The 12949-nt window shown below is 47.3% G+C and overlaps 1 protein-coding gene across 1 annotated transcript; it reads left to right on the top strand.

Annotated features, from left to right (window-relative positions):
* The first annotated feature begins 2621 nt into the window (after nucleotides 1-2621).
* LLPH (LLP homolog, long-term synaptic facilitation factor) lies at nucleotides 2622-8068 on the top strand. Its single transcript, XM_053255451.1, has 3 exons — nucleotides 2622-2777; nucleotides 6363-6564; nucleotides 7717-8068. The coding sequence occupies exons 2-3, from the start codon at nucleotides 6375-6377 to the stop codon at nucleotides 7878-7880; spliced, it is 354 nt and encodes a 117-aa protein (XP_053111426.1). The 5' UTR covers nucleotides 2622-2777; nucleotides 6363-6374; the 3' UTR covers nucleotides 7881-8068.
* The last annotated feature ends 4881 nt before the right edge of the window (nucleotides 8069-12949 follow it).

Here is a 12949-nt window from a genome sequence, read left to right as displayed (position 1 = left end):
AAATTGCGCCCCCTGTCCAAACATCTGACACCCATCTTTCAGATAACTTTACCATAACATCAGCTCAAAAATACCAGTCAAGCTCGTTAATCTTTTCATATTTCAAAAATTATTTAGCAGTGGATGTAGCCAGACCAAAAAATGCTGGAAAACTACAAATTTCAGTATGCTGGGGCTCATGAAATACCCAAATACTATGTGGAGGTGTACTTGGAAAACTAAACAGAAGTGTCTGTCTAATTCTCTACCATGCATCATAGCATAACTATTACAAAAGTTTTTAAAATAAATGGAGAATTTGGCTTTTCCAAGATACTCTGAAAATAATTAAAGGATATGGAGAGTAAACTGTGTCACTGCTTGGAATATATTCTAGTATTTCAGAAAGACAGTTAACATGAAAGAGAGCAAGAAACTCCCAGTGGGCCTTAATACTAAGGATTTCACACTGATTCAAAGACAAACTCACCATTAATAGCCATATTAAGACATCACCTTTAACTCACTTATCACAAGAAGCAAAGTAAGAGCAAATGAATACAATCCTAGCTTATAAGCTTCAGCTCAGTATCCACAAGCCCTGATTCTCTGTGCATAGTGCCAAACTGAATATGTGTACAGTGACTTATATTAATTTTTTTTAAAAAAAATTTTACCTGTAGCCCCTTTGGGGGGCTTCCTAAAGGCTGGGGGGGTCTGCAAAAGTTCCCCCTTCCCCCACTGGCCTCTAGGGCCTCGCAGGGACCATCTGAGCATGTGCAGTGGCCATTTTTTAAAATATTTTTTTTAAAGGCCACTGAAAACAAAATGGCTGCCATGCATGCTCAAATGGCCTCTGTGAGGCCTGGCATGGCCTCAGGCCTCACAGAGGCCATTTGAGCATGCGCAGCGGCCATTTTGTTTTTGGTGGCCATTAAAAAAAATTTTTTTTAATGGCACCCTCCCTTCAAGTGGCACCCGGGGCACGTGCGCTGCCTGCCCTACTCTAGATACGCCCCTGCCTGTGACTCAAGATAGCCCACCAGCATGATGCCTGCCCTGTGAATGGGTCCCTCACATTTTGCCCTCCTTCCTGCCATTTTAATTTCCCCATAATGTCTGGACTAAGCAATGTTACAGGAAGGCACTGGGGGAGGGGGGGTTAAACCAGGGGGGTCCAGCTGCACCAACATTGAAAGGAATGACAGTAAGCCTGCCAGAGCCCACTTGCATTGGCGAGGGGTGGGGTTTAGTACTGAGTCCCCTCAATGTCAGAACTGGCCAAGCAGGGCCCCCTCAATGTCGGAACTGGCCCTGATTTCAAGTCCAAAACATAATATGTAAAACGCAAGGCAGAGCAGCAACAAGAGATAAGTAAAACCAGCATAGCATAAATTTGGTGTACTGTTAAAAGCCAGTCTTGTGGTTTAGCTGAACTTTCCCCCAGGAGTCTGACATGATGTATTTATATTAGGCCCTAGAAGCCAGACAGGCTCCTACCCTGACAGAGATCAGAGGAAAGAGGAAATTGAGAACTGCCGTCATCAAGGCCTGACTTGATGTACAGTATATTAAAAAGCTGGATCACCCCTAACTTTATCTTGGATGGGAGGAGAGGCATCGTACTGGTGGGCCCTCTTGATGCATTGCAGTGTCTGGCAACTGCAAAGATGCCAGGACCAAAACAAACAAATAAAACCCAACCAGAATGGGGTTATGCAGACATGAGCCGGCCTGATGATCAAGGGTTGGGATTTCTGGGGGGCAGGGACCAGAACACAGTTTACCCCCACTCGGCGCCATGTCCCCAAGTATAGCATTTTACTTTCTCTCCCATATTAGCAAATGGTCACCATTCACTCTTAGAAGGAAAAATGAAGTGATGGCATTGAGTAGTGTGTCCTCACTAGCCTTTTTCAGGTTACAACTGAAGGAGAATGAATGGAGATGTGATGGGGGTAGGTTGGTCCACCCATGTGCATTATTCACAGGTGCCATGCAGGGAAAATGTTGTCTCTGGGCCCACTCCAACTTTGCTACGCCCCTGGCACCACGCACAGGTTTGGATGGATGCTTGGGGTTGTGGTCCGCAGCAGGTGACTGGCCTGCCCCCTCAATCTTCATTCTCCCTCAGGTGTCAGTTGAACTGGGATCCTGTCAATCATGCGTCCGCAGCGTGCCTGCGCGCACACAGGTCTGAGATGCACTGTACACATGTACACACACAGCTCAGGCTCCTTGCACACCAAATCCTTCATCCACACAAGCCTGTACAAATGAAGTCGAATTTTGCTCTCTTCCGCTGCATGTAGAGTCCCGATGACATAAATAAATGGTGGTCTGGCATTCTGACCCTTTCCTTAAAGCAGAGGTGGCCGACCTGTGACTCTCCTTCTCTTGTTGGACTATCATCGTCAGCCTCAACAGCCTTTTGTGAATTGGCCTAATCTCCCTCAGCAATTGCGGCTGAGGATGATGGGAGTTGTAGTCGAACAACAGTTGGACGGCCACCCCGGTTTTAAAGCCTTACCCACTTCGAGCACCGCAGCCTCCGGACAGATCAGCCGCGTCGTGCCGGAGGGGCTCGCCAGGGGGTGCTGCCGAGCACGGAGAAGGGCAAGCCAGTCTTTCGCAGACGCTCCTCGGCTCGGCTGGCCGCGGATCTATGGTATCCGGCTTCTTCAGCTCACGACGTGCGCGGCGTTGCGGAAGCGCTGAGTACGGCGTGGGTTTTTTTGTTTTTGCACTTTGCAGGAGCGACGAGACTGTAGAGCTGTGAGTGACTCGGGCAGGCTCAGGTATGGCGGGGGCAAGCTTTGGTTTTGCGTCCCCTGGGAGTGTGGCCGCCCCCTTCCGCCCTTTAATCTTTAGCGGGGAAGCGAAGCTGGCGAAAGACCCGTTCCTAGGCCGGTGACGCGAAGCCCCCTTCCCCACGTGCTCGTCATAGGGAAGCGTTCAGCTAAAAGAGTGTCAGGAATGTCCTGCTGGATCACCCCCAAAGGGTCGCCCAGTCTGGCCCGCAGTGGAAGCCCGCAAAAACAGGGTAGGACATCGGCAGTCCTCCCATGTGGGTTGTCACTCCGCAGTTCGGAGGCACCATTGAGTGGCCTCTGGATTCCTGCCTGTCTCAGGGTGTGGCCCAGGCTAGTTAAGTGGGGCACCTGTGGGGAGTGCAGAAGGCCAAGCCCCCAGGTTGGGCAATGGAGAAGTTGCCGGATGGGTCGATGGGAGTAGCTCTGCATTGCGTCTGTGCCTGGCAGCGTTGTTTGATTTGGGGGATTTATATACCACTTCTTAGGCAAACCTCCACAAAGCGGCTTACGTAAAAGCTTTGATACAATACGCATCAGTAATTTTAAAAAAATGCATGCAAGAAGCTCTTTATCTGTGCTCTTAAATCAGGTCATCTGATTAGCGATATTTGTGTTTCTTCCCCTACTAGAGCAAGATGGCTAGTTGGGTGTGTGTGTGTGTGTTCAGAGCTCCTGCAAAATATTGGCCTGTGTACAGGATCTCTGAACATTGCCCCAAAGTTCACGAAGTAAAGTATTCTCTTTCCTGTTGGGTGCTTCTGAAAAGCTTGCAAATCTGGATCTTGCTCTCCCCTGCTGTTCTCACTTGCTGTGTATGACTTCTGAGCTTTAACCTATGTTCTGTGAATTTGTCTACTTCTCCTTTGAAGCTACCTAAGTCCTCATGGTGCAGTGGGGAAATGACTTGACTAGCAAGCCAGAGGTTGCCAGTTTGAATCCCCGCTGGTATAGGAAGATGCTGAAAGGCGTCATTTCATACTGTGTGGGAGATGGCAATGGTAAACCCCTCCTGTATTCTACCAAAGACAACTATAGGGCTCTGTGGTTGCCAGGAGTCGACACTGACTCGACAGCACACTTTACCTTCAAGCCACTGATGCTCCATGCATGTATATCGGCTCTGAATCTACTGCCAGTTTGTTTCATTGGGTGACCAAATTCTGGTCCAAAATGTAGGTCTGTAGGTCTAGCTAGCCTAGTATTTGAATGCCCTTGTGCAATTTTTGAAAAGTGATAAGCAATAATAGGGTTTACTGACCCTGCTGCTTATGTGATTTTAATAGCATCCAGACAAAAATTAAGCAATTATGATGGAAAAAAACCCACAAGTGCTTAATTTCTGTGCAACAAGCTGCTATTAAATAGGGGTGTGCACAGAACAGATTCTGATGGTTTTGTTTAAATTTGAACCAGACTACTGGATTGTGGGCCAGGTTTGGTTCGAGGGTCGAACTGGTCAAACTGGCCCAGTTTTATTTGAACTGGTTCTGCACATCCCTACTGTTGAAGGCTCAGGAGTGGAGCCAGAAAAACAAAGGTGGCAACCCTAGACTAACTTCATGTCTCCTTGTCTTGGAAACAAACTATGCATGATTGCAGCCTTTAATATTTTGCCAATGTTAAATGTTCCATGTGGCTTCCTTCTGTTTTGAATTCAGTTATGTTTGCATGTAACACAAATTGTTTGATATGCCTCTGGCATTCTTGCACCTTTTTTTAGTTCTAATTTTTTTTTAATGTAACGTGTAAATACAGAATTTCAATTTTATCACTTTTATACAATTTTATCATACAGACAATGAGCAGAGATAAGTAGAGATGTTCACAAACCGGTTCTGGACCTCCAAACCGGTTCTGGACCTCCAAACCAATTCAGAGGTTCAAAGCTCAGGCCAGTTTGGCAGCAGGGGGTGGTGGTTTAACTTTAAGGATCAGGGAGGGTGCTCATCCCCCCCTCTCCCGCTGCATTTCCCCCACTGGTGTTGTCTCCAAAACAGCTGGTGCGGAGTGGAAGTGTACCTCCTTGCCACCCCAGTCAGAGTTGGACCTGAGGTGGCCAGTGTGTATGTGCATGTCATGCATGCGCACTGGCCACTTCTGCTGCCACCCCACACCAGCTGTTTTAGAGACGGCGCCAGTGGGGGAAATGCAACGGGCAGGGGGGAAGCACACTCCCTGCTCCTTAAAGGTAACCCCCACCCCGCTGCCGAAGTAGCTGAGCACCAGTTCGTGCACATCCCTAAAGTTAAGAACTAATGTTATACAGATATTTATAATAAAGTCTGGGAAGAGGTCATGGTGGATTGTGCTGTATATCTAAAATAATTGGTTCTTCATATTCCATTTTTAAAAAAAATTTTAATGTTGGGTTTTTGATGTGTTAATTCTCTCAGGATTTTCTTAAAGCCACTGGATTTTTAGGTCTTCCAACAATTTTCGATCTTCATTGTGCCCTCCAAGTATTGTTCTTGCAGCTGATAACATACAGAATTCTGATATATTTTATGGAAGTTAGAAGACAAACTAGAAGATCTGAAAAATAATTGCAATAGGAAATATAATTAACTTCTATCACCATTTCACAGTGTCTAGTTGGACTATTGTATTGCCATAGCATATGGTAACATATCAGCTTTGGCAGTACAACAATGCCAGCAATTATCATTTCCATATTATAGGCATTCATGTATCTCATTATTGTAAATGGGATATTCTGTACAGGGAAATGGGGTGGGGTAGGATGCTTGGTCCTGTATCAAGACATCAGTAGCTTGAGAGAAGTTTAAAAATAAAATGGAAGTTTTTGGATCTCATGCCTGCAAAGATGGATTTGAAAGCAAGTGGTCCCCACAGCCATATGGTGGCTTGCTAGGATTTTGAGTAGTTGGGGTCTCTACTGTCCTGCCTAGTTTTTGTCTTCCTTATAACTAGCTGAATCAGAATAAACTGAGCAAAGTATACATGTTGTTTACGCATTTATTTAAAGCCTTTTATACCCCTATGCCAGGCCTGCTCAATTTAGGCCCCCCAGCTGCTTTTGGATTACAGCTCCCATAATCCCCAGCAACAGTGGCCAATAGCCAGGGATTGTCTGCAGCCAGGCTAACATCTGCAGGAGGGCCAAAATTGAGCAGCCCTGCCCTATGCCATGTGAAATGTACAAAGTCATGACATTTTTTTTAAAACTCCGTAAATTTTGGGCAATGTGTATAATTTATACCTGTGATAGCACTCAGGAAGTGGGGGCGGGGGTTGGGATCTTTTCCATACATGTGTACCTACAACCTGATCCTATTTAGAGATGGTGCATGGAAGCCTGTTGTTTTATTTGGGCTTAAGTGCGCTTAACTTTGTATAGAACTAGGTTGAGTATGGCTATCCTGGACTTGTGCACACTGGTAGACAGAGATAGGGTGGATATGCCAGGATTGTAGTAGAATGCATCTCCCTTGTTTCTCATCATGACCGATGTATCCATTTACACTAGCTGTCCAGCAATATGTGGACCGGTTCTGTAATGCACCCAGTTTTGCAGAGGTTAAGTATTGTGCGTTACTTCTCTATTCATAGAAGCAAACAAAAATGGCAAAAAGCATAAGGAGCAAATGGAAGAGAAAGATGCGGGCGGAGAAGAGGAAGAAAAATGCCCCCAAGGAACTTGCCAGACTGCAGAGCATCCTGAAAATAAATGGTGATGTTCAAATGGATGAAGTGAAAGAGATAGCAACTGTCGTTCCTGCTGAGAAAGTCAAAGAGAAAAAGACTCAGGATGGTGAGTTGTCCTGTATTTAGACTTTGCTCTATGGAGTGCAACAAATGGGCTCTGAAAATTGGAAGCATTGGTTGTTTTTACAAATGTCAGTCTCGTTCTGTGTGTCTTACCTGATTTACCCTTTCCCTTCCCTCTCCCTTTACATCTTCTGATGCCCCTTTTTTCATGTCTCCTTTCACTTTGTAAATCTCTCAACATATTCACTGAAGAAATTGAGTCATTACTACTGTATAATTGCAGCTTCTTCCCTGATTAGTGTTAGCTTATAGTTGGGTTGACACAGAGCACAGCTTTGTAGTGCTCTAGACACAATATTTATAAAGGAATATGCTGTGCTCTTTTGCATGTATTATGATTTAGAGTGTGTGTTATCCTGGGCCTCCACAGAGGATAGAACCACCTATGTGACCAGTGCCTGTGTGCTCCAAGGATACACCACCTGAAATCAAATGCAGTAAGAATAAAGAGAGGCACAAACCATGGTTGTGAAATATAGAAATAGTTCTACAAAACAGCCTGGCTCTCTCAGTCTCATTCATTTGTCCCTGATACCCTCTAATTCTGTATTCCTATTCAAAAAAATAAAAATAAAAATCCTACCTCTTTCCTTTGAGAATTGCCATTGTGCTCTATAATCCCATCCTCTACCTAGTCTTTTTCTTTACCACCAATGTAAAAATAAGAGAAATAGCTCAAGTTGATTCCTCATTCTTCTAGTGCAGGGTTTCTTAACCTTGAGCCCCCAGATGTTGTTAGACTACAACTCCCATCATCTTCAGCCACAAAGGCCATATCTGGGGATTATGGGAGTTGTAGTCTAACAACATCTGGGGGCTCAAGATTAAGAAACCCTGCTCTAGCGTCTTTTAGATTGTGCCATTGAGTCAGTGTCGACTCCTGGCGACCACAGAGCCATGTGGTTTTCTTGGTAGAATACAGGAGTGGTTTACCTGCACAGTAGGAGATGCCTGATATAGGAATTTCCCATATTCTGGGAAACACCAGCAGGGATTTGAACCAACAGCCTTCTGCTCTCTAGGCAGGTTGCTTCCCTGCTCATAGTCTTTTTAAGCTTTTAATTTCAGTGTTTTCAAACTAGCTTATTGAACAATCTACCAACTCACTTCCTAAAATCTTTTGTTTGTTTTTCAGAGGGGAGTAAGATGGACATGGATACCAAAAGAAATCAGAAGACACTTCTAGATCAACACGGACAATATCCAGTGTGGATGAATCCCAGGCAAAGGAAGAAGCTTAAGAGAAAGCGTGTCAAAGGGAAAAATAAGTCGAAAGTACCAAAGGGATTGGCATGGTAGAGTCTGGGTGAATTTTAAGAAGAAGAAAAAAGACTTGGTATAGAAAATTAAGTCAGCTGAAAAATAAATCAAGTGGCCTAAGCAGCATCAACTGCAAATTATTACTTTCTTGATTTAGACTCATGATGTCAGTTTGCAGTGGCTATTACCTTGGAATATCATTCATTTAATAAAGTTCCATGTTCTTATGTGTTGTACAAATTGGAATATGGTCTAACAGTAGGCACAATCCAGTGAAAGTTGAGACTATATACTTGTGAAAACAGAACTAAGTACCCAGCTAAATGCTTTAATTCCAATTGATTTCAACAAGTTATCATAACTAACTTTTGCTGAATTGTGCTCAACATAAATAATATTTACTTCTGTCTTGGAGCTTGTAACAGCAAAAGTGCTTATTTTGCTATTATCTCCTTGATAATAGCACCTTTTGAACCTATATTTAGTAAATACACAATATGACTGGGTAACTTCAAGAAAACTGAAATTGTTTTAAGCACACTTCAGTCTGGGTTGGATTGTGGTTAAATTCAACCACAAGAAAGAATAGTGAAAACTTTATTTAAACATTAAAGGCAGGATCCAATCAAAGTTAAGGTGCTCTTAAATCCCATTGAAATTGGAGAGAATAAAGTACGTGCTGTGTAGCGCAGTCCTATGCATGTTTACTCAGATGTAAGTTCAGTGGGGCTTATTCCCAACTAAGTGAATAGGATTGCAATCTAATTCCACCATTGAAATCAACAGAAGCAACAGCGCTTATGTTTGATTGGATCACACACCCCCATATATACACATACAGTGTGTGTGTGTGTGTGTGTGTGTGTGTGTGTGTGTGTGTGTGTGTAAAATAAATTATCATATATAGATGATAATTGATTGGATTTAAACTTGCAGACTTTCCTGTATAATCTTAGTGTCCGGCCTTCCCACTGGCAGCAGTGGGGCCTAAGTACTCACCCAGTCATGGGGCCAAGAAGAAGGAGGAAGTACAGCTCCTGGGTACTGGCAAAGCCAGCTGGGACCTCACACAGTTGCCAGGGAGAGCCGGGAGACCCAGGAACCCACAGACCATGGATGGGCCTACATGGCCCAGCAGGTTATCTCCTGGAGGAGAAGGCAGGGCCTCAACAGCTGGCAAGACAGACAACAGCTGCTCAGACAGGCATACATAGGAGAGGGCGGAGTCAGGAGAGGGTGGTTGGGTTTGCCCTGATTGCAGGGCTTTATTTAAGGTTCGGATAACCAGGGATGAAGAGGTTTGGAGAGATGGGAGTGACTTGCACCTAGAGACTCCTGGTGAGGAGCAGTCTGACCCCTCTCCCTGACAGCTGGTAGAGGAATAGACTGACAACTCCCTCCCCAGCACTTCTGAAGGCCACTTCCACAGCCCAAGAACAGGAGCAGAGGAAGGGAGGCGGTTGGAGAATGTGATCCCAGGCAAGTGTGCAACAATTAGCAAGTAATACATTGTTCTTGGAGGAAGGGAAAGAGTGGGTTTTATTGCACAGTTTCTGTACAAATAATGAATGTAAAGTGTTGCTAATGTGTCCTAGGGCACTGCAATGTTGGTGCAAGAATATAATTTCTAGAAATGTGTAGTCTTAAATAACTATGAGCACATTACACATTATGGCAGGACCTGCTGTACAAGCTCTCTTTATTCCATGCCAACCACAATGAAATAGCATTCCTCATGTTCTGTTCTGATGAAGAGTCTGCATAATTTCCCTAGTAAACTTGTAGATTGGCATTTTATTTTATTTATTTATTTATTTTTGCATTTTTATACCGCCTTTCGTTAAAATATAGCCCCAAGGCGGTTTACAAAAGTTAAAAACATACAATAAAAACAACATGCTAAGAGTATAAAAACATATAAAAACAGGCATAAAACAATACAAGAAATAAAAACACCCAGAAGCAGCAGTAAAAACGATTATGTAAAAGCCTGGGTAAAAAGCCAAGTCTTTACAAGCTTTCTAAAAGCCATGATGGAGTCCGAGGAGCGAATGACCACTGGGAGAGCATTCCAGAGTCTGGGGGCAGCAACAGAGAAGGCCCTGTCCCGAGTGCACGACAGCCGGGCCTCTCTCATTGTCGGCACCCGGAGCAGGGCCCCCTCAGATGTCCTCGTCAAGCGGGCAGCAACCCTTGGGAGCAGGCGGTCCCTCAAATACCCTGGGCCCAAACCGTTTAGGGCTTTAAAGGTCAAAACCAGCACCTTGAATTGGACCCGGAAACGAACCGGTAGCCAGTGCAGTTCTTTCAAAATGGGGGTGATATGTTCCCAACGGGCAGCTCTGGATAACACCCTCGCTGCCGCGTTTTGCACTAGCTGCAGTTTCCGGATATTCTTCAAGGGCAGCCCCACGTAGAGCGCGTTACAGTAATCCAGCCGCGACGTGACTAAGGCGTGGGTAACTGTGGCCAGATCTGCCTTCTCGAGAAAGGGACGCAGCTGGCGCACCAGCCGAAGCCGTGCAAAGGCACCCCTGGCCACCGCCTCCACCTGAGCTTCCAAAAGCAGAGCCGGGTCCAGTAGTACCCCCAAGCTGCGTACTTGTTCCTTCAAGGGGAGTGCAACCCCATCCAGAACTGGTAAAATCTCCACATCCCGATTGGCTCTCCTACTGACCAACAGCACCTCCGTCTTATCCGGATTCAATTTCAGTTTGTTAGCCCACATCCAACCCATCACGGCCTCCAGCCCCCGGTTCAGGACATCCACCGCCTCCCTAGGATCAGATGACAAGGAGAGATAGAGCTGAGTGTCATCCGCATATTGCTGACAACTCAGTCCAAATCCCCGGATGACCTCTCCCAGCGGCTTCATGTAGATGTTAAACAGCATGGGGGACAAGACCGAACCCTGCGGGACCCCACAGGCCAACGGCCACGGGGCCGAGCAGTAGTCCCCCAGCACCACCTTCTGGACCCTCCCCTCAAGAAAGGACCGGAACCACTGCAACGCAGTGCCTCCGATTCCCATACTCGAGAGGCGGCCCAGAAGGATACCATGGTCGATGGTATCGAACGCCGCCGAGAGGTCCAGCAGAACCAACAGGGACGCACTCCCCCTGTCTAGTTCCCGGCGTAGGTCATCCACTAGAGCGACCAAGGCAGTCTCAGTCCCATACCTGGGGCGGAAGCCAGATTGAAAAGGGTCCAGATAATCCGTATCATCCAAGACCCTCTGCAGCTGGGACGCCACCACACGCTCCATCACCTTGCCCAAAAAGGGCAGGTTAGACACAGGTCTATAGTTGTCCAGGCTGGAGGGATCAAGGGAGGGCTTTTTTAATAAAGGTCTTACCACCGCCTCCTTAAGGCACGATGGCATCCTGCCCTCCCTTAATGAAGCATTAACCATCACCTCCAGCCATCTACCTGTCCCCTCCCTGGCAGCTTTTATTAGCCATGAAGGGCAAGGGTCAAGAGCGCACGAAGTCGCCCGCACACTGCCCAGGATCTTGTCCACATCCTCAGGCCGCACCAACCGAAAAGAATCCAACACAACGGGACCAGATGGTACCAAAGGCACGTCTGCCGGAACTGCCAAAACTCTGGAGTCCAGGTCAGCACGGATGCAAGCGACTTTATCTGCAAAATGACAGGCAAACCGATCACAAAGAGCTGTAGATGGCTCCTCCCCCATTGTCCGGGGGGATGTGTGGAGCAATGTTTTCACCACACGAAACAGCTCTGTTTGCCTGCACTGAGCAGACGCAATGGAGGCAGAGAAAAAACGTTTCTTCGCCGCTCCCACCGCCACGGCGTAGTCCCTAAAATGGGTTCTAGCCCGTGTTCGATCGGATTCGTGACGACTCTTCCTCCAGCGTCGCTCCAGCTGTCGTCCGAGTTGCTTCATCGCCCTAAGCTCCGAGGAAAACCAAGGAGCGGAACGGGCTCCACTAAGCCGGAGAGGGCGCTTGGGGGCAACCGTGTCAACAGCCCGGGCCACCTCTCCATTCCAGAGATCAACCAAGGCGTCGACAGGGTCACCAGCTCTGGACACTGGAAACTCCCCGAGGGCCGTCTGGAATCCAAGCGGATCCATAAGCCTCCGGGGGCGGACCATCTTAATCGGCCCACCACCCCTGCAGAGGGCAGACGGAGCAGTCAAACTAAACCCTATCAGGTGATGATCTGTCCATGACAAGGGAGTGGTCTCAAATTCCCCCACCTCCAGATCATTTATTTCCCGGTCGGCAAAAACCAGATCCAGAGTGTGTCCCGCCACGTGGGTAGGGCCCGATACCAATTGAGACAGGCCCATGGTTGCCATGGAGGCCATGAAATCCTGAGCCGCACCCACTAGGGGGGCCTCAGCGTGGACATTGAAATCCCCCAAAACAATAAGCCTGGAGGAACCCAAGGCCACCTCCGAGACCACCCCCGCCAGCTCAGGTAGGGAGACTGAAGTGCAGCGGGGTGGTCGATACACCAGCAGAATCCCCAGCCTATCTCGGAGGCCCACCCTCAAGGACAAACACTCGAAATTCTGAGATTGCCTGACCGGGCACCTGGAAACGGGGAGGGTCTCTCGAAAGATGACTGCAACGCCTCCTCCCCGACCCTCGAGGCGGGGCTGCTGCACGATCTGGAAACCTGGAGGACAAAGCTGAGAGAGACCGACCCCGCCCAGCGCATCCAACCAGGTCTCCGTCACACATACCAGGTCAGCACGCTCATCCACAATCAGATCGTGGATGAGAGATGTTTTTGCGTTAACTGACCTGGCATTCAGCAGCAGCACCCTAATCCTCGAAGGAGTGTTCCCAGAGCTCCCTAGGGTCAGAGGGTTGGGAGAAGGGCCGGAAAAAGGAACAGGCCTCAATTGCCTGGACCGTTTTCCCCTGTAACGGCCTGCCCAACTCCCACCGCCATACCTCCCTCTGCCCGCTACCTGTGATATTGCCGCCCCCGCTCCAGACCCACTTTTTTGCTCCCCCAGACACATCTCCCCAGACTAACCCAACACGGCTTCTTGGCTTAATTAAAAACAAAACAAAACCAGGCTTGCGTAGTCTCCTGCTGACTTCTTAATTGTGAGAAGATGGCTCTTC

Source organism: Hemicordylus capensis, chromosome 5 (assembly GCF_027244095.1).
Source record: "Hemicordylus capensis ecotype Gifberg chromosome 5, rHemCap1.1.pri, whole genome shotgun sequence".
Classification (NCBI taxonomy): Eukaryota; Metazoa; Chordata; class Lepidosauria; order Squamata; family Cordylidae; genus Hemicordylus; species Hemicordylus capensis.
The sequence above is the reverse complement of the archived record's forward strand: the minus strand, read 5'-3'. Positions and strand labels throughout refer to the sequence as shown.